Here is a 25111-nt window from a genome sequence, read left to right on the forward strand (position 1 = left end):
TATTTAAAAAATATTATGAGTTACTAAGTAATTACTAAAATGCTTTACACACACACACACCCCCCGACTACATCAAAGCATTTCTTATTAGTGTTTCAATGAAACAGTTTGACACTTCAGCTTCAGTATAACACAGCCAGGAAATGCTTTGATCTAAGTGCCAAACTGCACCTTTGCAACAAACAGGACACACTCTGATGTAGTAAAAAAAAAAGATGGATTTTTCATTCAGAATTAAGTTTTCTGTCCTAACTTTTTTTTTTTTTTTTAATTTATTTTTTATGACATGAAATATTTGGAAGGTAGCACTCTACAGGGTTGCATTTCCTTCCTGAAAGTGCAGTCCATGGAGCTCAAATATGACCCTATATACCTACATCAGGATGGGAATTACATTAGGGGAAACAGTACCTTTACCGCTGTTAAGCAAAGGTGAAAGCACAGCAAATTTGAAATACAAAGCTGGACTTTTTTTCACTCCAGTGTGGTCTATGGTATTGACACAGCCAGGATTGGGTTCTTGAAAAACTTCTCTCTGGAAAATTATGTTCCTCAAAGTAAGTCTAATATTTGTGGTCAAGGACACCTTCTCTTTGTCCTTGCCTGCATAACTGTATGTCATGGAATAGCTGCTGTTGATAGCTCCAGGGCTGGCTGTGATTGGAAAAGGGATTTCTTTGTACACTGCCTACTGTTTTGATGGCTTTTAATGGAGGAAGAAATTTTTTTTTTTAAATATTTTTGAACCAAGCATCACAGTGAGCCTGAAAAATAAAGACATAGATATTCAGTTCTTCCTGGGAAGCCCAATTTTTGCTTCATGTCTTTGGTATGATTCTAACAGGGCTAAACGAGACATTTTGACTAAAAGCAATATAAACGAAGGTAAAAATTTAAACTTTGATGAGTATAAAATATGAAAGCTATTACAGTAGTTCAGAATATTCTAGTCTCATCTCAGAAACGGAGGAATGTTCTGTGAGCCCATTGGCCAAAAACTGTCTGTTACATAGGTCTTTGTAAAAAAAAAATAAAAAAGAATTCAGATGAGGTGATGAGTGATCACTGACATGTGCAAGAAGGCAAGAAATTTGATCAAGCTTTTGCCAGCAAGAGCATGTGTGGGTTGTTTGGCTTTGAAAGGGTAGGAATGCTTTTCTGGAACAGTCAGAGCAACCAAAAAACAGCCAGCCTAGGACAAAACCTCAAAGCGTGGCCAATGAAAAGGCAGCTGTTGTGTTGCTCAGTGGATGGAATTTTCTTCCTTATGCTAACTTTTCTTTGTCACATGAACTTTTTATTCCATATTGGGAAAAAAAAGGAAAGAAGAAGAAAACAGGAAGATATAAAAATGGATAAAATAAAAATAAAAAGCAAGCAATGACGTATTGTAAAATATATCTCCCTTAAATTCCATATTGGGAAGAAAAAGGAAAGAAGAAGAAAACAGGAAGATATAAAAGTGGATAAAATAAAAATAAAAAGCAAGCAATGGCGTATTGTAAAATATATCTCCCTTAAAGCATTGCTGGAAACACTGTTTTCATGTCTTTTAAACTCTTTCCTCTATCCAGTGTCTCCCACTGGCCCATTAAAGAGGCCAAAACAGCCCCAGTAGCTTACTTGCCTACATGCCAGTCAAAAAACACTGCTCTGAAGATGAGCCTTTCAAATTCATCTTCAGCTTGCTGAGCAAATGAGCTCCCATCAGTGCTGGAGCCCTTCCTCCCAGCTGGTGCAGCAGTGCATCAGCATCTCCAGTGGGCACATCTGAGCAGGAGGATGGTGGGTTACAGCTCTGAGCAGACTGGTTTGCCCTCAAGATGGGCCCTGCTGGATGCAGCAGCTTGGACCAGAGACCTCTTTCAGCCCAGCCAGTCTGAATTAGTCTGAGATTCTGATGCATAATTTAGATGTACAAACCCCTTCATCACAGTTGTTGTGGATTCCTTTCGGTGTAGATGCATGCACTGCCAAGTGAAATATAGTTGTTCTTACCCTGTTCTAATGGGAGTGATTATGGCTGTCTGCCTTTGAGGGAGTCGGCTAAGCTTCTCTTTAGAGTCAGTGGAGAGAAATAGTTATTTTTAATGCCTGATGCATCTGAAGTAGATGTTAGATGAATTGTAGCCTGATGGCACCCAACTCTCCACTGATGATAAATGGGGACCAGGTAACCATCTGGTAATACACGTACATTTAGACATTCTAGACATCTAAAGTGAAGTGAGATGTGTCTCACTCTGTAATATTTTTGCTTGAAAGGGTTTCGATGTCTTTTGTGGGAATCAAGATTGTTGTGGGAATATGGGATACAATTAGTCCTCTACAACTTACTTCTGTTGTACAGGATGAGCAGCAGGTGACTGTCACCTGTTGGAAACTCAGACCTTTAAAAATTATTTAAAAAATCAGGAACAGATTTTCTTCTGCTGTAAATAGAGGGTGGGAGGATAATGTCATTTTTCTTCCTTTTTTTTTTTCTCTTCCTTTTTCAAAGGCAAAGAGGGCTATGTGTATCACTTGATATCTGAGTACTAGCTAATGGCACTGTGATAAAATAGCACATTCTTAGTTTGCTGTTCACCTTTCCATAGGAAGGAAATGTCATTAAAAGGTAGGTAGCAGTGGCCTGTGTATGAAAGTGCTTCATTTTAAGGTCAAAATCTGAGTAACTGAAGAAGAGGAAAGAATTCTGAATTTGGTTAATTAGGTTCCTGTGAGCTCCTCCTGAAATTCTTGTGAGACACAGAAAAGACAGTAGTGCCAGACACGGGTGTGATCCTGCCCTGATGCTGAACATGCCCCCCACAGGCACTGCTTCTCTCACCTCCCGGTTGCTCTGCCCAACACACGTGTTCAGCTTGGCACAGTTTTGCCACAGTCTTTGTGAACTGGCAGATGGTGAATCAGCCCCCTTTATTTCTAATTCTCCATGATAAAAGCTGGGATATGCTAATGCAATGCACACGGTCTTTCCTGAAGGAAAGGATTTCCCAGAAATACACTTTGCTCAGTAGTTCTGGTTCTTTCCTAGCTATGCTTTAGACAGGCAGAGCAAAGTCCCTTGCTAAGGTGCAAGAGGACTGTAAATATTCTCTTACTATTCCAGTTCCTTCTTGTGTGCTAGTAGCTTCCTCCTTTCACCTTTCTTGGTACCCTGTGTTTATCAGTCCAGCAGGATGACTCTGCAGGGGCTTCTCATTAAAATATGGGTATGTGTTACTGGTTTAAATCAGATGAAGACAACATCATAATGGCAGTAACTTTTTATCAAGCAGTTGAAGTGACCATGCTGGATCAGATGATAGTTTAGGTGCATGTTTGGGTGTATTTCTGCAACAGGTCTATGCAGGCTGGAATGGGGTTTGAACTAAAATTATTCCTATGACTGAAAATCTACGAGGTCGGAGATCAAATTTTCAGTTACTGAAAAATGAGGTAGTTTTACCAAGAAAGTGTCCCTAGGAGGATAATAAATGATGTCATCTTACATATTAAAAAAAAAAAAAAAGGTTAGTATTTTGACTGGGTGTTAAAGAAAATAAGATTTACCTCTAAATGACTGGTGAATTTTGGGGTGGCATGTTATATAACTGAAGGGTAAGTAAGGAAGGCATCTTTTTTTACTATATTTCATGGATTTAGATGATAGTCTGTAGGATTTCTAAGTTGGCAGATGTTAAGAACCAAATGAAATACTCATCTCTCATTTTGCCTTTTCTCTTCTGTATTTCACAATCTGTGAAAACCTTGTTTTGGAAAGCCAGGTCTTTTATATTCCAGTTTGGTGGCCCCAAGTTCCTTGCCAGTGGCATGCCACGTGCTTTAGTGGTATTTAGTGCTCATCTATTTTAGAGAAACCATTGGCCTAGGTCACTGTTAGGCAGTAAGCATCTTTTTACTGACTCCCAAGTGATTTAAATCTTACAGACAGTGACACAGACAGCAACATATTAGGTGCTTTCATGTGGCCCTAAGAATAATTTCCTCTGCCTGTTACCATTTGTTAGATGAGGTCGTATTTCCTACTGTGGAACAGCTTTCCCTACAACCCTTTTCTTGCTCATGTCCTCTGATGTTCATGGCTAAACCACCACTGCTTGTCCTTGTTTATGAAGTGAGTCACAGCTGTCATATTGTCTGGAGCAGTTCACGTCACCCAATCTCTGATTTGGACCTAATGTGCACGGTGGAGATCACAGTCTTTGAAGAAAGCTCCATATCCAGCACAATTATGGAAAGAAATCTAAAGGGACTAAAGTACTCTGTTTTCAGCGATTTTTCTCTTTTTCTGTCAAAGTTAGTCTTGCTCTTAAATGCATAAATATGCATAAGGTCAGCTTTTTTTTTAGATATGCTCACTTTTTTTTTTCTTGATGTTTTGGTATCCTGTGTGCTACAGATCAACCTCATTTCACTGATAATGAAGCTCTGAAACAGACTTTGCATATACATATATCCATACTTAAAAACTCTTTGTAAAATGATGGCATTCTGTATATTCATTCCTTAATCTACATACTATCTGAAGTATATATGAAAAGCTACTAAATGTTTTTGTAGGATCAAAAATATTTGCTTACAAATAAACAGAAATGCAGAGAATTTTTTTTTTTTAAAGATCAAAGGGAGGGCCAGTAGTAGCACCAGTGTTAAACCCCAAGGAACTGTTGCTTCTAATCCTGAGTTTACTCATCTAGCTGGATTCACTGAGCCTTTCCAACCACTCAAAACCCACAAGCTCCAATATTTAGGTCGTGTAGCTGCTTGAGATGCTACAAAGTTCAAAGTGATCCTTCTAGTCCAGTAAAGCCTGCCAGCTTTTGCAGATGTGTTTTTGCAGAACAGTTGCATAGGTCAGTGAATTTGAAGACAGTAAATTACATTGTGGTCTTTGGGTTGTAAAGTGAATTATTACGAGGAACTCTTTACTTTGGGAATGCTAATGAAAAGCAATTGCATTCAACTTCTGTGTAATAAAGCTTAGTTAATCCAATGAAATGAGGGACACAAAACCAGTTTGGATAAATGTGTGTTTTTAGTGAGTGGAGGTCTTATTCGTGCAATAAGCAGTGGTGACTGCATCTTCTTCATGAATAATCAAGCTCCTTTCAGATAATAAAATAAACAAAGGCCTTTTATATTTTATTTTTTTTCAAAATACTGTAATATTACATAATACTTAAGAAATATTTTGAGATCACAGGATGAAGGATGATATAGAAGTGCAATGTATTTATTATTATTATTGTTATTAACATTTGATGAGTCCCATGGCTTTTCTTTTAAGATTTTCTACTTATTTCAGTTGCACATTTTTAATTGCTTAGAGAAATGATGTAGTCATATCTCAGAGTTGGTTTAATTAGAATTATTGATGTCTGAAGCAGCACCCAGGCTGGGAAAACTGGGGTCTGATCAAAGTGACAACTAATGGTTTAGTGAAGTTAAAAATTCAATCTGTAATTAAAAAATGAAAGAGAGAGCATATACTTTCAAAAGGCACATTTTATGCTAAGGAAACAGGCATTTCTTATTTATTTGGAACTATTCATTGCAGTATTTAAAAAGAAAGGTAAGAGTAATGACTGAGTTTTTCACCTGGAAGAAACTAGGTGCAAAACTGTGCTTTTATACACACTGGTATACTTTATTCTCTTTAATTAGATTTAGAACTGCATGTAAAATAGGAAGCTCACTTTAAGATGGGTTTTTAAGATTTTTGGAATCTTGAGTCTTTTAAGGGGAAATCTTTCTAGCTTGATTGGAAGTACATATAAATGTTTACAGTTTTTAAATGTGTTATATAGAACAAATAGGTTTAACATTGAAATTAATTCTGATTTGAGGTGTTGAAAAAAACAGAAGGCATTAAGCAGTCAGTATTACCTTTTGTATCTCAGCTCATTGACTGGTGAAGATGCACCGGACAGTTGAGCATCTCTAGTCAGCTGGGGTGATTCCTCACCTTCATTCTGAACATGTCAGTGGACAAATTGTGTCGGTTTAGCAAATTTTACTATTTCTTTTTTTTTTTGCAGCATGTTAACTCTGATTATCTGGTGCGATGAAATGCGGCGCTGTCCCAGTTTAACTGGGAAAGTGCACTTTTTTTCATGTTTCTCAAATTTACTGGATTGTGCATGGGAAATCACGACACCAAACTGCTTTTCATGACTGTGCACATGGTGTGACAGAGTTGGGAACGTGGGTAAATTTAACTGCACTGGAGGAGGGGGTGGGTAACAGATGGAAGGTGGTGGGGCTGGAGAAAGTTCAAGCAGACCAAAATAGAGAATGGCTTTTACTTGTATGATGAGCACAAGGAGATAGGCAGAGTGATGCAAGAGCCTTAATTTCTCTTCTTAAACAATCCTTCCCGTCTTTTGTTATTTGATACCTATTATGTAGGGTCTTTTTGTGTACCCTTCTTATTGTCAGAAACACATTTATATATTCCAAGGTGCCTGGGGAACTTCCCTTGATGAGAGCAGTTGCAATCCAGTGTGTTGTGTGGGAGACCGACCACAGATATTATCTTTTTATGAAACTGTGTTCACACATTCTCCAAAACTATGCTTGCTTAGTTTTTTATCATTTGCACTTTATTGATCAGCCCTTCCTGAACCCTTTTCGTCCCTAATTAAGGATGCAGAGAGCTTTACGTTATTCTGCTTACGATTTCAAGAGCTCTTTTTATACTGCTTGTTTAGGGATTTGCTTCCTTGGGAGAGTTTATTACTGTATGAATGAAAATGCTTTTCTGAACCTGTTAATCATTTCAAGATTTAAAAAAAAAACTAATTGAGAATATTTCTCATTATTATTAAATTCCCAGGGGTGCTATAGGGTGTGCACATTATTATAATCTAAACCTGCTATTTGGATTTGCTTCTTGTGCCCTTTGGCACAGTGGTATACGTGGGGATTTTAAGGAGAATGAGTGACACTCAGCCCCCCCCAGCCACAGTGAAGAAAATGTGCTCTTTATCGTTTTCTCATCAGCTGCCACCTCCTGTTAGCAGTGAAATTGTTTTGACAAGTGCTATTTTGTCATACTCGATTATGAAAGAGCTCAAACTAATCAAAAGAACTTCCTAACATTGTGGAGTATTGGGCTGCAATATAATCTTCCCAATGAAGTGGGGGAGGACTCATCATGTGAGTCATTTTAAATTTGGTTCAGGCAAATCATGGAAGAATGTATGGAAAGGAGCACTTATTCTCTGTCACAGGATGTTCTAGATAAGATAATAGGCTATTTCTATCACTCCTTGATGTTGAACTTTAGCATTTCAAGTGCCACATAGAGTAATATATTGGTTAGGCATTGCACCTGAAGATTGTGGATGAAGTCTGATAGCATTGAATAATAATGTTAAGGCTCATCCATGAAGCTTTTATACATAGAGCCAGTGTCACCTGAATGATTCCTTTTGTGCAATGCACTGGATTGCACAGCTGGTAAGTTGGGTAGAGAATGCTGTTTGTCAGTGTCCTCTTTTATAAGAGGTTTCATTCATCTCTTGTAGCTCTGATGAACCAATTTGCAGCATCCTGTGTAGTTCATCAGTTTTCATTCAAGTGAGAGTTCCTTCTGGGGCAGAATCAGAGAATGACAGAATGGTTGAGGTTGGAAGGGACCTCTGGGAGTCACCTTGTCCAACCCCACGGCTCAGTGAAGGCCACCTGGAGCCAGTTGCCCAGGACCACGTCCAGACGGATTGTAAATATCTCCAAGGATGGAGACTCCACAACTTCTCTGGGCAACCTGTGCTAGTTCTCAATCACTCTTACAGTAAAAATGTGTTTCCTGATGTTCAGATGGACCCTCCTGTGTTTCAGTTTGTGCCCATGGCCTCTAGTCACTGTAAACCACGGAGAGGAGCCTGGCTCCATCCTCTTTGTACCCCCCCTTTGGGTATTAATATGAATGAGCAAGATGCCCCTGAGCCTTTTCCCCTCTCTAGTTTAAACAGTCCCAGCTGTCTCAGCCTTTCCTCCTGCCAGTCCCTTACCAATCCTCCTGGCCCATGGCTAGTCTCTCTCCAGTTGTTCCGTCTGTCTCTCGTGCTGGGGAGGTCAGAACTGCATCCAGCACTTCAGCTGTGGCCTCACCAGCGCTGAGCAAAGGGGAAGGATCACCTCCCTCAACCTGGCACTACTTTATCTAACACAGCTGAAGACACCATTCACCCTCTTTGCAGCAAAGTCATCTTTCTGGTTCAAGTTCAACTCGGTGTCCACCCAGACCCCCAGCTCCTTTTGTACCAAGTTGCTTTCCAGCTGGTTGGTACCCCTCAGCTGTTTTGCTTTAACATGTATCCCCTTTAGGTAATTCTTCTTAAATTTTGTGATCTTGGCAAAGAATGTGCAACTCTTTCATTGCAGGACGTCAAAATCATTTGCCAAAAATACTTTTTATTCTTATTGACGTGTTAGCCTTCTTATGAGGTATTTAATGTATTTTGCCATGCAGATTTTCTGAAATGTAATTCTGCAATCTGTAGTGTGTTTTTAGTATGGTCTTACCAGTCATTGTAAATGCAATGAGCCTGAATTTACAGAATTTATGCTTTGAATAGGCTTAAAGCAGCTTTGTGCATAAAAATACTGTACTTTAGGAATGGGTTTGAACTTCTTTTTAAAAAATCTATATAATCCTATCTGTGTAGAAGAATACCTCTGTGTGCTGAGGGCTCCACTGGTTACAGTGTATCAACACAACAGACCTCTGCTGTTGATCATCTTCTCTTGTTTTATTCTACTATGCTTATCTAATATTCTGAATAGCTGCTTTTATATAATATATGTAGATACAACTCCAGTATCGCAGTTTAATTGAATTAGCAGTCAGGGATGAAGATAGTGAACATTCTTAAAAAATAAAGCCTTTGTTCATGAGTCATGAGGGGAGTGAAGGTTGGCCTTGCCTCTACTTGGTTATTTGAGAACATTTTTCTAAGGAATAGAGAATGGAGACAGTGATAGGACAGGGGAATGCAATTACAAAATTGAGAAGTTTCTCACAATTTGGCTTTGGGCAACTTTGGAAAGTTCTCTGTATCTCTCTTTGCCTTATTTATGTCACCTGTAAATTGCACATGATATCCCTCTATTCTACCAATAAAAATAAATATATAATAATATATATGATCTAAATTATATAGTGCTAAATTAAATAGTGCTCAGTGATTTACTTGTGGTCTGCAGTTGAGTTTCTCTGCAGAAATTCTACTGGATTGATTTACATGGGTAACCTTAGCACAGAGACCACACACTATTCCTACCTAAATAGGTAGAATAATTACAAATTCGTGGTCCTGACAAAGTGCTCTAGTACATTTAGGAAGAGCATAATGTCAAAAAGAGTAAGAAAGGGCATTCCTGGAGAATTGTGGGATATAGGAGGTACAAGGTGCTAGTGGGCTAAACATCTGTCCTGAAGTTCTGCGTCATTAGTCCAGCTGGACATGGGAAGAGCTGAAATACAAAAACACTGAGCTAGTAGCCCTGCCATTATCAGGGTAATGTGATTTGAGAGACATGTTGACCATAGGCCTCAACTTTGACAGAAAGTTTAAAACTTAACCTACTAATTGTGAAGTCAATCTGTTTGTTTCTGGCTTGTGGAGTGATAATTAAAATCCTCTTTGCAATGGCAACCCAAATGCAATACTAAATTTGAGATAGTTCTTCACCCTGCCAGGCTTTCTAAGGAGTGATCTGGCTCTGATTTTTATGTCCTACATCACCCAGTAGTCTTTAAATATGAGAAGAAAAAATTCTTGTTGCAGCTCCACTGCTGTGAAGTGACGTTTATTTGAACCATTCAGGACCTCTCGGTTGCACACTCTAAGTGTGCTGCATATTTAGCATGCAAACAGACAAATATGAGGGTGTGAGAGAGACATGCACTAAAGTGATAAAGACATCGTCTTGGACTGTGTATAAATTTATAAGATAGTAAAATGAATTTCAGTAAATTAGATGTTGTATATTAAAAAAATTAATCTCAAAAATTGCTGGTGCAACTAGTCTGGGTTATTATCCTGATATCAATTTAATTCCATTTATTCTTGTTAAAGTCATCATTCTAAATTTGCACATGGGTTTCAGATGATTAAAAATCTTGATACCAGTCCAGAATTACACAATAAAGCATATTACAGCTTTAATTATAATGGGAGGTGGGCACACCTTTCATCCCCGAAAGCCATTTAGTACTATTAAACTGTTGTGTGGGTTTGATTATTCATGAACGTGAGTTTATTCACTATCTTAACAAATTTAAAGTTTTATGGTTTACTGCTGTGTCCTCAAAATAGAAAAATGGACCCAAAGCCTGTACCATTTATACAGCCAAAACTATTCCTGCCTGAGAAGGAACTGCAAAGGCCAATATAAATATAATGCAATTAAAATCAGTCTATGAAAACAGCCATGACTCCTGAGGAGAGAGGAATATATTATTTGGTGCTGATTGTTTGCCCAAAATCTCCTAATGAATTAAAATGAATGCAATTAAAACAGAGGCTAAATGTCAAAGAAAAATGTCCCAAGCAGCTCTTCCAATGCCTGCTGCTGGCTTCAGGCAGAGGAGGGGTGGGGGGGGATCCTTATCACCTGAGATACTTAAAATTGTGAAACGAAAAATCGACGATTTAAAATATCAATAGATAGTTCTCAGACAGATGTCTTTCCTGTCCTTTCTGGTTTTTAGTATCTCTGTTGCCATAAGAATGAACTGGCCCCATGAGGTTGAGCAAGAGCCATGAGCCGTTATTCAAATGTGACTTAATTACAGAGTTATCTGTGTTCTTTAAGTTATCATTTGTTTAACAGCCGAATTGCTGTACCGAAGCTGTACCCTTGGGATTCCAGGCACGCTGGGTTTCAGACCCGTGACAAGGTCAGCCTTGTAGCCTCTTCTCTTGGCACTGGGAGAATCCAGCAGACTTTAAGGGTGGCTGCTGACAATGTGTTTCTGCTTTGTATAGCATATGTTGAAAAAAAAAAAAGGCAGGCCCTTCTCATAGTGAACTGTCAGAGCTAATATAGAGATTTAATAATATAGCCAATGTAAGGGTTAATAATGAAGAATAAAAAAAACCTTACGTAAGTTTATGTAAAACTATAGAGGTAGGCAGATTGGGAGGGGTTGTTGGTTTGTGGTTTTTTTTTTAGAGAGAAAGATTTTTTTCATCTCATGTTCTCGTCCAAAGTAGTTCTCTTTGCTTTCAGGGTTTATTTGAAGTAGTCAAATGAATCCTTTGCAGCAGGGACACTGTTTGCATAGTGCTGTCAGTGACATCCCTTTCTTGCTCTCTCTCTCTCTTGTGGAGTGGCTCAGGCAAGAGTAGGAGATGAGAAGAGGCTGTATTTTACATATAACTTATGTCTCGGTTGGCTGGGTGCATTTTTCTGGTGTTTTTATGTTGAAGAAAAATACTGTAATATGGAAAACAAAGTTGTAGTGCTCTGGAAGTAATGGACTTAACTGTCAGGGTACAATTTTAATTCAGGAAGCTTGAGACCTGTGTGATCCTTTCTTGTTAGTACACACTTTTCCTGCTTAAGGGTCTCCTGGTCAACGGAGAGCTAAAGATATGGATCATGTATTTTTTTGCATGAAAAAGAATTCAGTAAGGGTTTGATGAACAGACACTTTTATAATACAGCTCTTCTGTCTCATTGAAACTGTAGATTGCTAGCTGTGACATGACACTGAACAGTTTTCTTTTCAGTATTATTACACAGTGACTTAAATGTGATGAGGCATTAGAAAAGATTGAATTATTTTAATTTTACTTTTTCACAGGGTTCTGAAGCCATTGTGTTTTATTTTGAGTCAAATTATCCTATTTATCTTCTCTGCATAAATACCCTTATGAATAATGCAAGAAGCTGGGATGCTAAAAGTAAAAATTACAGACCTGTCCTTAAAGGGCAGGATTAACATCCTGCAAGGGCTTATACATGACCAACTGATACCTTTTTGCTACAATACAAAAATGTGCCATTTTCGAGCGTTTGCAAAGCCACTATAGTGGAGTGTTGCCAGATCCATTAACAATTCTCTACTAATGGCAGTTAAGTGACTGAGTGGGGTAAAAGCAGGCAACAGGACAGTCTGTAAGAGATCTCCTTTTACACGGACTTTGTAAGAAGGCTTGAATGAAAAATCTACAAAAACACTTCCATGGTAGTAAAAGCAGCCATGTCTTAAGTTGAATTAGAGCTAGAAATGAAAAATACCACACTTAATGCAAAGGTAATGCAGATATTTAGCTAAATACTGCAGAGGCAAATTAAGGTTATGAAAATTTTCAGTTCCCAAGGAAATAGTAAATTGGCAGTTTCTCATAAGCACTCAGTTTAAGACTACCTAGCTATTAACACAGACACAGAGAAAGCCCACACGAAGCTGTGAGCTGGTGAGTGTGTTTTCACTGACTTCTGTGAGCACGGCATAGTCCCATGGGACAACAAGGTGCAGATGTGCATGGAAAGACCCAGGCTCTTGTCTCCATGGCAGGAGTCTGTGAGAGGGCAGAGACTGGAGCCCTGAGGGCCATATGCTCACCCTGCTGCCAGGTGCATCAAGGGCAGGCAAGACCAGGAGCATGGGAACACAGCCCAGCAATTGTTTCTTCTGGCCTGTGCCATGTTACAGCATTTCTGTACAGGTTTTAATGTGCTTCTTTGAAGAATGATTCTGCTTTTTGTACTGTTTTTACTCACCGGTCAGAAGTATACACTTTCACTTCAGCTTAACTTTTTGAAGAAAGTTATACATATAGCACACTGGTACATGCTAAAACCCTCAAAATTAGTGCATATGCGGCTCAAATTCCATAGCAAAACCCCCAAACAGACTTGGATAGAAGGACTTTTATCCTGAGGCAAGTATGCAAATATAGTGCTAGGATCTAAAGATGGAAAAGCAAAGATGAAGAGAAGTGAATTGATTCTAATTCCCTGAACTGGCTGTTATGTATAGAAACATCCTCCTATGCAGAAGAAATCCTCAAAATACTGTTTTCAAATGCCATAGTATGTCCAGATGGAAGTTACATATTAAGTTAACTAAGTAGTGTCATGGTATATGACATAACATTTTATAAAGCTGTTATTTGCATTTTCCTCTTGGTATTCTGAGCATCTTTAATCTGAATTTCTAAAACATCCACAATATTTTCCTATACCTGCAGAGCTGTGTTTGTGTATGTGCTACAAATAACACCCAGGATCACAGGAGAAGCTTAGAGACCTCATCATAATATTTCCTCCTCTTTTAGTGTTTATGTACATCATTTTAAGGAGCAGTAATGCATTGGATAAATGGAGAGGCCGTTAATGGTTTTCCTTGTTTATACCCCTCGTTGTGCATTTTGTATCACATGGTGCTGCTAATGGTGTGTTACCAAAGGAATCCTAAGGCGCTGCAGAAGCAGAGTTGCTTCCCCATTCTTCTCCCTGCCCCATCCACCCAGCCTGTCTCCAGCATGAGAATAGGAAGAGGGCTGAGCTTGACCTGAAGAGGAGAGGTAGTGGATAGAGAGGGGACAGAGCTTGAAGGGTTTTTCATTAGTTGCTTCTGCATCAACAGTGTCTGTCATGACATTTTCTGAAAACAGCCCGCAAAGCTTCTCCTTATGCTTTGCCTGCTGCCTCCAGCATGGGCAGGCCAATGCTGGCATAACTCCACTGGTTGAAGGAGGTCAAAAGTAAAGGAAGAACCTGTAAAACTGAAAATGAGTCTTTTTTTCCTAGCTCTGCTGGTTGAAGAAATTGGTTAGTGTCTCCCTACACATCAGAGAGCAAAAGCTGTAACAGTTATGGTACTGGCACAGTAAAGTCATCTAGTCTTGAAACAGTTCTATGAATTATTTTACTTTTCTGACATAATCTAGAGACATAACCTAGTTGCTCTTCTTCCACTGAGTAAGCTGCTGCTTAGTTTTAGTACCCTGGCAGACAGGCTTTCTGAAAACTTACCTACTAGTCAATTGGTATCCTCTACCACGAGCCTAAATCATATACTTTTGAAAGGGTTTAAGTTTAGGGACGAAGTTTACGAACACTCTTGATTTGTAAATTAAAAATGTAAAATTGAATGGATAGAGGTCCAGTACAGGATTGACTCCAGGAAGCAGTCTTTAAACAGGAACATTCTCCAATTCAACACTGGGGAAGAAAGGAAAGCAAAGAGGATTCATTTGCAGTTGACCTGCAATGGCAAAGTCATTCACTTTTCAAATAGGATTAAACTTGTTTCATCAGCCATGACATGTGAAAAGATCATGGTTATAAATTCCATTTGCTGTAATGAATTGAAAGTGTCTGAGTTTGCAAGCACCACTCACCGTTGATGGACAGGTAGATTTGTGCAGTGTTTTAACACTAAAATTAGCTCCCACAAAATAAAAAGTACAGAGAAGGTGGCAGCAGTGACAGATTTTAAAGCATTAAAACATTGACTTCATTGTTAGATGGGAGCAGAATAAAGCTAGAAATAAATAGCATTTATAACCCTGTTATGTAGACACCTTGGTTCATGCTAGAGTGGTTCATGCTGGACACAAATCTTGGAAAACAGCATTTTTTTTTAAGGTTTCTCAGCCATATTTCCACAAGAATAAATATTGTTACTGAAATGAGGAAAAATCAAACTTTTCTATGGTATTGCTTCTACAAAATAAGAAAATGGGATTGTATTGAAGGATACTTCAAATCCATTTCCATGTGCATTGACACGACACCAGTGCAGTCCATGAAACCATATTGGTGTGTGTATTTTGTAAAAGCTACACTCTGGGGTTAGTTAATAACCTTAACTCAGTCTAGCGTCAGGATCATGAGGCATTTCTTCTTTGTTGCTTGCAGAGCTAAATGCAATTTCTGAACCTATTTCCCCCACATTTTTTGGTTTGGTGCGCACAATTTTATGCATATTTTAAGTGTGCCAAGAAAAAAGAAATCTCAGTGGGTGAAAATGGGAATTATATGGGAATAATTTGAGTTTCATTTTAATTGATAAGGTACCCAGCTGAAAACTGTCCAAAATTGAACAAAAAAAAAAAAAAAGTTGAACTGAATAGAGGAATGAAAATATAATGGCTTTTTAAATTACCGCAAGGTTAACATATAATTAATTTGCTAATTTTAATTACAACCCTACAAAATGTGCTGAAAAATGCTCAAAGGGGAGAAGCAGCCAGGTGCCAGCCATGATTAGCCAAGGTTACTAGCAATTATGAGGTCTCTATTAAACATGGCACAGAAATTTGAGAAACTCCTTTCTGAAACCAGCACATTTATGGACACTCAGCAGGGTGTTCATCATGCTGTATCTTTCCATTGCTACAAACTTGCTTGTCATTTGCCTCACTCTTTTCCTGCTAAATGTTTTATTGCAGCTGAAACGAGGACTGCTTTTTCTGTTTGTTACACACGAACTGGGTATTTATTTTGATCACGGAAACAAAAGAGATTAACAAGTGTTTGCCAAGTGCTCTGAGCACCTTAACTGCCAGATAACTGCCAATATCGCAGCTGAATGCTGGAAACACAAATCCCGAAGGAAATGCTTTCTCTTTCCAAGGTATCCTGGGACACGCAGTTTGTAAAGCAGGAGTATTGCTGAAACTGCCTTTTCGATGGGCATCCTATTCTGCAGTGCTTTAAGTGCATAGGCAAATGTAACTTCTGAGTTCAAAAAGCCAACAAAAAAACAACCCAAACAAACAAAAAACCAAATAAGGAACAAAAAATCTGCATGTTTGCTTTGCATTTTTAACAAATTGTGGTGTAAAAGAATGTCTTGTCTGTAACAGATTACATGATGTATTATTGTTATTTTTTATTGTTGTTATGTGAGTCGTGTGTTAAGTGTCTCTTGTTGGGAACCGTAATAAACCTTAATCTATATATTAAAGGAAACTTAAAAAACAAAACAAAACAAAACAAAAACCAAAGCAAAAAAAAAACAACCAATAACTTTTTTTTTTAAAAAAAACAAACCTACAGTATTGGTGTCGAAGGAAATTAATTTCCTGGCTGGCTTGTGTTTTTCTCTGAGGCAGATATTGATGAGTGTGCAGAAGGGATCATTGAGTGTCACAACCATTCACGCTGTGTTAACCTCCCAGGGTGGTACCACTGTGAGTGCAGAAGCGGTTTCCATGACAATGGAAGCTATTCTCTTTCCGGGGAGTCCTGTGTTGGTAAGCAATGATCAGCAGAGCCTTTTTTTACCTCCTTCTGCATGGTGTTCCAAAGTGACTATTGAGCTGCTGTCCTGAGCAGTGACTGTGTTTGAGGCTAAAATGCGAGTGCAAACGAGCGTGTCTGTGTTTGTCAGCATCCCCAGCCACGCAGGGTGGGTGTTGGTTCATGGTGCATCACGTTTTTGAGTGGTTATCACAGGAGGGAGGCAGCTCGAGATCCAAAGTGTGACTTACTGCACTTGTTCATTTATCATAACAAGTTGCTATGAAAGCTGCAGTGAAAGTGGGCTTGCTGCGGAGCATAATTGGCCACAAAAGGGGATGAGGTGGTTTTCTAATTCCAGATTTCAGCAGTGATGAACATATCTGTGGTATGTCTATGTTGCTTTGGTTTGCTTGTTTTCCATTGTTTGCCATCTTCATCCTTAATTTTTTGAATGACGCAAATAACGTCAGAATCTCTTTGCACCATACTTGCAGAATAAGGCCCCAAAAGCATGAACAGAGAGGGATTTTTAAAGGGTGCAGAGGAGTTTTTCAGTTGTTTTTATGGGAGGACAAAGGATAAGGCTCCATGAGGAGTTAGTGCTGGTTCTGTGATCTGTGTGCCCTCGACTGGCTGTGAGACACTGTGTGCCACTGCAGCAAGTAAGCAGCAATAAAACCATAGTGGAGGTGGTAATTGTAGCTATTCTCAGAAGCCTTAAACATAATTTCTCTGTGATATTTTATCAGGTGAGTTTAAAACTGCTTAGAAAGGATCCCATTTTAACTTCTGTAAAGATACAGATCAACTGCTCGTAGTGTTATGTCCTTTCTTATGAACTTCAGTTACTTCATCTTTAGTCAGTTATATATATGAATGTCCTGTAAAAGCTCTTCTCCTCCTTTTGTGAAAGACTTTTTTTTAATGCTGTAAACTTCATTTATCATGGCCATAACTTCAAAGGGCATTTTCTAAGATTTAAAGTCTATACTTAAAATAAAAGTTAAAGTAACAAAAATATATAAATTTACTTGTAACTTGTAACAAACATTCCCATCTTTCATAAATTTTGGCTATCAGAAGTCCTTGGGATAAGGTAGCGTCACGATTTAGAAATGCAGAGGAACAATAATTATTTTCAAAAGCAATATTTTGTAGATTGTCCAGCTATATTAGCTTTTTACACGTTGTCCTAAGCTGATGGGGAGCTCCGTAAAATCACAGCAGTGAACTTCATGGGGGTAGCTGTGTAAAAGATGGCAAATTTTACAGCACTTTGTGACCTAATAGGTAAAACACCATATGAAAGCCATGTATTTCTAAACGAATTCTCAGATGTTAAGAGTTCTCCTTTATTTAAATGTTGTAAAAGGGGTAATGAACAGAGCAATGTTGAAAATACCTCCTTTATGAGAAACCAACATGACATAACCTTCAGAAAGCCCTGAGGCAGTTGGGGACAAGGGGCATTTTTAGCATTTCTGGTGCTTACCTGTACCACTTGCCTGGGGAGCCCCGTCCCTCATCAGGCTGACCTTCTGTGGCTGATTTGGGATGAAGAAGATCTAAGGGTCAAGCTGATCGCAGAGGAAGACAGACACAGACAAGACTGTGGTTGAGAATGACCCATAGGTAGGCTCAGCTGCTGGAAAGGTCAGCATTGCTTGGATTGAATCGCTGTTGAAGGGTTGGGCACTGCAAAAAGAAGCTCCAAATGTTCTGTTTTCTGCGGAGACTGGAGGGATGGGATTTCATGAAAACAAACTGCCCTCATTTTGACCTGCACAGCATGCTGGAAGCTTGCGAGGTGAGGTGCTCATCTTGCCATATGCAGGTTGTAAACAGAATGTGAAATTAGCGGGTTTATTTTAATGAAATAGCTTCTCTGAACCATCTGCTGTGGGGTTACCAGTGAGGGAGAGAATGAACCAGTTGGCTTCACCAGTATAATGAAATAAAATAATTAAAAATTAATTGAAAGATTCTGCTAACCCATAGTGACAAATTTCAAACCAAACCATGATGTTTGTTTTAAAATGCAACTAAGAACTGGTTAAAACAACAGATAACACTATACATTGTAGCTAAAACATCACATTACATGTTGTTTACGTGGTGGAGCACTTATCAGGGCGAATGTCTTCGCTCTATTTCAGAAAAAAAGAGGATCTACTTAGCAACAGCATTTTTTCCTGTTGTATTGTATACTGGATTTGTAGTGTGCACCTGAGGTAGATTTGAGCCATTGTCTTCCAGTGTGTTTTGAAACATTTCTTCTTTCTTCCTCCCTGAAGGACAAACTTGGAGAACAATAAATAGGCTAAAAACATAAGCAAAAGAAGATTAAACCCTCCCCTACAAAATAATAGCAATAACAATAAATACTACTACTAATAATAAAGAAAAGAAAATCACAAGACAGTGGGAGGCAGTACTCATCTCTGACAGATTGCCCAAAGCCCAGGCAGCCACTTGCTTTTGCTGGATGCATTTAGGTACCTATTGGTTAACCCCCTTTCCCTCCATTTATTTTGTAGGTGCTCTTGGAGCTGAGTCATTACTTGCAATGTCTCTGCAGTGCTTGCAGAGCATTAAGAAAAATAACGTGTATTTGGGAGGTGTTGTGATACCTCAGTGCTTCTAAAAGCTTTATTCTCATTGAGTGGGAGAAAACAGTGGAGTTTGGTCACCTGGCAAGGGACGAATGTGTAAATCGATGGATGTGGTGGGTAAGGTCGTAATATTGCACCAGAGCTGGGGTAATAAGGCTGTGTGACTTAGCCAGGCCACTTCCAGATTGGGAAAATTCTCTTATTGCTCGAAGTATCAGCCAAAGGCAGCTTTTAGCAGAGATGTCAGCTTCATAAAGTGATGGTGAGCAGGCTCAAATTAAGTGAATGTAATTTAATTTCCTGCAGTAGAGGCATTGGTCTTTCAAAATGTGTTATTAAGAATACTGCTTGCAGACAAAAGACAATTGCTCTACAAAGTTGCTACTAAAGTTTGCTTGGCAATTAAAACCTGTAGGCTACAGTTTCAGAGTTGTTTTGTTGGGTTTGTTTTTTGGTTTTGTGGGTGTTATTTTTTTGGTGTTTTTTTGGTTGGTTGGTTGTTTTTGTTTTTTTGTTTTGTTTTTGTTTTTAAATTTTGTTACAATTTTACTGCACTCTCAGGTAAACAAACAATAATACTTTATACAGAAGTGTGAGTTGTCATGTGATACAGTATTTACTACTATCTACTGATACCATATAGAAGCAACTGGCAGGTGGTGTCTTTTGCCTGCACTATGTGCCCATGCAGAACCAAAGAATGATCTGTACAGGTTATCAGAACCAAAAGAAGGGAAAAACTGGCAAAGAAATGCTGTATTCTGGGAAGTTAATAGTGTCCCGCAAAGCAAGCTCCTTTCTACAGCAGGAAAAAAAGGCAAAGCAAATTATACTTTTGAATCTCCATCTCTCAGATGCTTCTGGTCTGTAGAGAGCTGTTCAGACCCTGGAGTGCAGATTTACTGATTCCATCTTTTTACATGGTGATTTGTTTTTCTGGGTCTTGACACTGGGACTTGCAAGCACAGAAGGAAAAACAACCAAGGCAGCAGTCCCTGTCAGTGTTGTTTGTTTTTTCTTTCTTGGGTTAGAGGAGCTGTTGCAGGGGAAATGAGAGCTGGGAAAAGGTAGGACTCAAGAGCTTGTGAAAGAAACTGCACAGGTATTAGTCTCCTACAAAGCTGGGTGCAGCAGTGCTTGAGGGTCAAATCTGAATGGGTTTTAAATCAATTCCTGAAGCTTTCATATATTTCATAGTATGCTCCAGTGTTGCCTCTTACCTAGATTAGAAAGTAAAAGAAAAGGAAGTTTGTTCTTTGTTTATTTTGCCCCTTTCTGTATCGCACAAAAAGCTAGACCTTGAAAATCTTTGAAAATCTTCCTATATGCCTGAGAATTGCTTTCCTATCCATTGTTAGAGAAATGATACATAGGCAGAAAGGCTTGTTTACAGTATGAAGTATCCAAGACCAACTCTAGAACCTGCTGGTTTACAACTTTCTTCTCTTCTGCTCATAGAATTTCTTAAAGCTGATAATATTGGAGTCTGTGTCAGTGAATTTTATGCTGTAAATTAAAGATTATCTTTCTTACTTTCCACTTAGTAAATTCTGTTTCTTGTATTCTGACAGAAAGTTGTGTTACATGTCTACAAGGTAATTGTGTTCAGTCATTTTTACATTTTTAGAAAGCTTTTGTAAATCCTATATTCAGAATCTAATTTACTGTGCAGTGTTCCTTAATAGACTGTTATGTCTCTATAGAATAAATGTACTATCATAAAATATTTTCTAACTAAGAATGAATCTGTTTAGTGATATTTTTTTCAAAGGTGACTCCAAATAACTTTGATTTAGAAAGGAGGCAAAAATCATTAAGTGACAAGTTGCCTGTGAAAAATGATTTGTCAAAACAGTGTTTAGCTAACTTGTACATACATTGGTTTGGGAGCCCAGCATACATTTTTCACGTTAACAATATACTGTAATGGTTTAATGTACCATAACAGTTAAAATTAGCACATTAGTAGGGTTCTTTCTTCTGCATCAGCTTATCATGATAATACAGAGCACCACACTGCATGACTTGCTTGCACAAAATTTATTAAGGTGCTGTGGAAAAGTTTTACCATTAAAACCTGAATAGCCTTGAAAACTAAGAAATGAAGTAGCAAGGGATTGGTTTAAAATTTCAGTGAAACCAAGTTAATGAACTTGTGTTGATATGTACAGTCATGCTTGTCTTCTACCCTATTCAAGTGCAGTGGCCATGGGACCTCTCATAATATCTGAGGCAAATTACTTCTCATTACAGCCAAAAAGGATGGAAAAGAAAATTGCATCTCAAGGGATTATTTGCTTCCATTTTGATTCTGTTTTCTTGTCTGCCCGCATTACCAAGCTCTCTCTGCACTTTGAGAGTGTTTTGGAAACGAGCACGTCTTGGGTGGTCTGTTTTCTTTCTTTTCTCACCCATGAAATGTGACTGGTGGCTAAAAAACACGTATGATCAGGTACTTATGGCTGTATGTTTGTTTATAGAGGCACAGACTGGAGTGTTTGAAGAGTGAAGATCTTAATCAGTGATATGATAGTTGGCTGGTCCTGGCAGCAATCCCTTTGCTGTTGGCTATACTTTGTTGATAGCAAATAGCATAAGGCTTTGCAGTGTAAGCAAGTTTCTGGTCAATGTGGTTGTTTCAACTATAGCCACACTTTTCCTTGGAAAGGAACTGTGTGGAGGGGGGAAGTGAAGTTCTGCCACTTTTACTTGTGTTAATTAGTAGTTTATGGCACAGAAAATTTCAATAGAATGAATAAGATTGCAAAGTCCTGTTCCAGGTGTGAAAATGAGATTGTTTTCGCAGGTTGACAGGATACATGAAAGAACTAATCCCCATAAACATAAAACCAGACCTTTTCTTGGTCCTATATATGTGGGGAAAGAATATGGACTCCCCTTGCTATTTCCAGTGTTCTTTTAAGTTACTTGATCTATAAATTAATAATTTATTTCCTTCCTACTTTGTGTTGTTATAATGGGAAATGAGATTTATGTACAGGTTTTGCCTTGCCTGTCATTAAATGTTCCAGTTTTGAGCCCTCATCTTCTGAGAGCAGATGTGGGAAAGCAAACAAAACCTGAGGAGAGTGTGGGGAATTTGAACCAAGCAAGGACTTAAATATATAAAAATAATCCATATGCAAAAGTCTTGTAATAAAGTCCAATTGTTTTGGACACGTTCATAATTTTTAAGCCAGACTGATTTTTCAACACGTAAATAGACACATTGATTCTACTTGCTAAGAGAAATTTCACATTAAAAATGAGCATTTTCTTCTGTGCTTTGCATAGCCACGTACATGCTGAACTTGCATTGATATGAGCAAGTCCATTTGAACTCCATTAGACTGAAATATTTTCTTAAACTAACAAGAGCTGACAATGTGGGAGCATTTGTCTGGGTTTTTTTCCTTCCCCACCCCCCAGTCTGGTTTGAGGCTGAAGGAGTGACAGGGGCAAAACATGTTACACTTAGAGCTTTTTATCCTCAATTTTCTGAGAACGTTGGCTGTTTGTTCTGACTTTAAGAAATGCAGTCAGTGACAAGAAGAAAAACTGCCAAAGGGATGTTCTCAGAAAATTAGTTCTATTAAAAGTTCAGCTGAAAATGAGTGCAGAGTCCAGCCTTTTCTATCTGATTAATGACTAAAACTTTTAAATAATAAATGCCATAAAATAATAAGAAACCATCATTTGCATAAAGAACGAAAAAAATGAGCAAACTGAGTAGCAATTAGGAATTTATGTTCCTGCTTTGGTTGATTGGCTTTTTTGTCAAGAATCTTCCATTTACCAATTTGGGCTGCTCTTAATGGGGACATCCTTTTTATGTGTGCTAAACGGAGAACAGCGGTAGCAGGACATAAATAGGGTGTTCTTCCCTTTTACATATGTATAAGAGATTAAGTTGGCTTTGTACAATGTGAACAGGTCTGTACTACTGAGAACATGAATAATGTTAGTTTCTATAATTGCCAACATCTGGCTTTCCATAAATCTGTTAAATTACATGGAAACAGAATTAGATTTCAGTGTCATAAGTAAAGCAATTAAATGCAACTCTGTAGGCAATATGGCTTTATATTCATCTGTGAAATCCTTTTAGTTTTGAACTGTGAAAGCTACCCTTCTAATCTGTACTGTGATTCTTCTGCATCCTATATAGATTATATTCAAGGAGCTCTTAATGTGATGGGGAAGACAATATTGATGATGCTTGGTGAAACCACCAAAGGCAGAGTGAATGCTTCATTTATACCTTTGTTTTCAACAAAAACCACAAGTCAAAGTCTACTGAAAGGAAAATGGGATATCTTTAAGAATGTTTTAAGTTTTACAGTAACTATTTGGATTCACTGCATGAACTCCCCAGATAAATTCATGTTGCATAATTATATTTTACCCTCCAAGAGCAATTTTAATGGGATACTGTAATTCTCTTTTTCTGTATAATGATTTCAGTATAATGATTTTATCTTGTCACCTATTCTTTGTGTCATTGCAAAATCATACTGCGTAGCTTTAAGACTTTTTTTCTGTATCAAGTGCATCTGATTTCTTTTTTTTTTCTCCCTGCTCCCCCCAATTCACTTATACTTCTAGCAATGGGAAAAGGATGCAACTGACTGCTTTTACTATGGGAAATGTTGCTCATGCTAGGAACTTATCAAGAGTAGTGCACCTCTATTTTGATGTAAAATCCAGAACAGAGAGTGGCCTAGTTGACAAAAGGTCACTCTGAATGACCAGTAGTTACCAGTCACTGGGAAATCAGTATATACTCTTGTCTGAAGGTTCGAGTTTGTCTCTGATATATGGTTCCACCAAGTATGTCAGACTCAGCATTTATAATTAAGCCTGATGGAGATAGTTTAAGAATTCTTGGTGGAATCAAAGTAAATGCTGAAGAATAACCTAAAAAACATCAGTATTTAATGTCTGGCAAGTAAATATGAAAGGTATAACCCCTCATCCACCAGCAAGACAGATTAGCAACGATTACTTAATGCAGAAATAAAACTTGCCACGTGAGAAAAGTGTCCAAAGCTTTATAAATCTGCTGTTTTGCAGATATTGATGAGTGTGCCTTGAAGACCCACACCTGTTGGAATGATTCAGCCTGTGTGAACCTGGCAGGAGGGTTTGATTGCCTTTGTCCATCCGGACCATCTTGCACTGGAGACTGTCCCTACGAAGGAGGCTTCAAGCGGAACGGGCAGGTGTGGACCCTGAGAGAGGACAGATGCTCTGTTTGTTCCTGCAAGGTGAGATCCAGCTGGTCTGGGCTTCAGGAGTCCTTTAATTCTCTGAGCTCATGTCAGGAACCCAATATTGCAATGTTACTGGTGTTGGCAAAAATATTAGCCTAAGCCTAAGGCACTGAGGCAAAAGGTAAAGGGTAAAGCTGTCTCTGCTGTGGGTACTGAAGTTGGGATGGGGATATTCTTCTGGGAAGGCATTTCTTTTCTTATTTTGTGAATATATATGTAGCTTAATAATGGCTAATCCTGCTGAACTTCTGCTGTGTTACCCTGTAGGCCAGAGCATCTCAGTGTGCCTTGAAGAGGGTCTTGCATTACCCTTTAACACAATGTTCCAGCACACTTACTGGAAGTGCTGAAAACTGGTTTTAATTTCTCTTTGATGAGGATAGGTACCTCTCAGTACTGTCAGCCAACTTCCTGTTGGTACTATTTCCTTTTCCTTGGAATACATGTGAATTAGCTGTGTGAGAAGACAGGTCTGAACATGAGTCAAAGGTTAGAGGACCCAGCAGCAGGCACTTAATTTCCTCAAGTGAAGAAGGGCAAAGGCCAGCTTTTTCCTCCTCATCCCAGCTTGGCTGTGTTGGCAGCTCTCCCATTTGAGCAGTGCAGCTCCCTCTGCACCTTTGGAGAAGCCAGGTCTAGTATCAGTAGATCTACCTTAGAGTTAAGATTTAGATCAGGGGGAGGAGGGAGAGTGTGGTTTTTTGTTTGGTTTGGTTTGTGGTTTTTTTTCCCCTGGAAATTATCAGGGTTTTTTCTGACTATGGTAACCAAGTTAGAAGAACATTTGACTCTACTTTCTTGATTTTCACCAGTTAACAGAGAAATGTTGTCGTTGAAATCAGAAGAATTTTAAGAATGCCCTAATCTGAGAAGTGGTTGGTCTTTTATGGCCCCTTTGACCTGATTCATTCATAGCATGGGTAAAGCTGTCCATAGGCAGAGCAGTGCAGGCTCCTGCATCAGGGCAAGTAAAATTAGATTTTGGCCACTGTGAAAAGCTGAAGA

The 25111-nt window shown here is 38.6% G+C and overlaps 1 protein-coding gene across 2 annotated transcripts in view; it reads left to right on the top strand.

Annotated features, from left to right (window-relative positions):
• The window catches only part of NELL1 (neural EGFL like 1), a 277760-nt gene that overhangs the window by 243032 nt on the left and 9617 nt on the right, over positions 1-25111 (top strand). The window contains exons 16-17 of one of the 2 annotated variants that reach the window (XM_027732482.2): positions 16092-16232; positions 23907-24100. In XM_027732482.2, the coding sequence (XP_027588283.2) occupies positions 16092-16232; positions 23907-24100 (335 nt within the window). The remainder of the gene's footprint in view (positions 1-16091; positions 16233-23906; positions 24101-25111) is intronic. The other variant, XM_027732486.2, reaches the window with a different exon arrangement.

This window comes from Pipra filicauda, unplaced genomic scaffold, assembly GCF_003945595.2.
Source record: "Pipra filicauda isolate LSUMZ 115617 unplaced genomic scaffold, ASM394559v2 scaffold45_size4122338_pilon, whole genome shotgun sequence".
NCBI lineage: Eukaryota > Metazoa > Chordata > Aves > Passeriformes > Pipridae > Pipra > Pipra filicauda.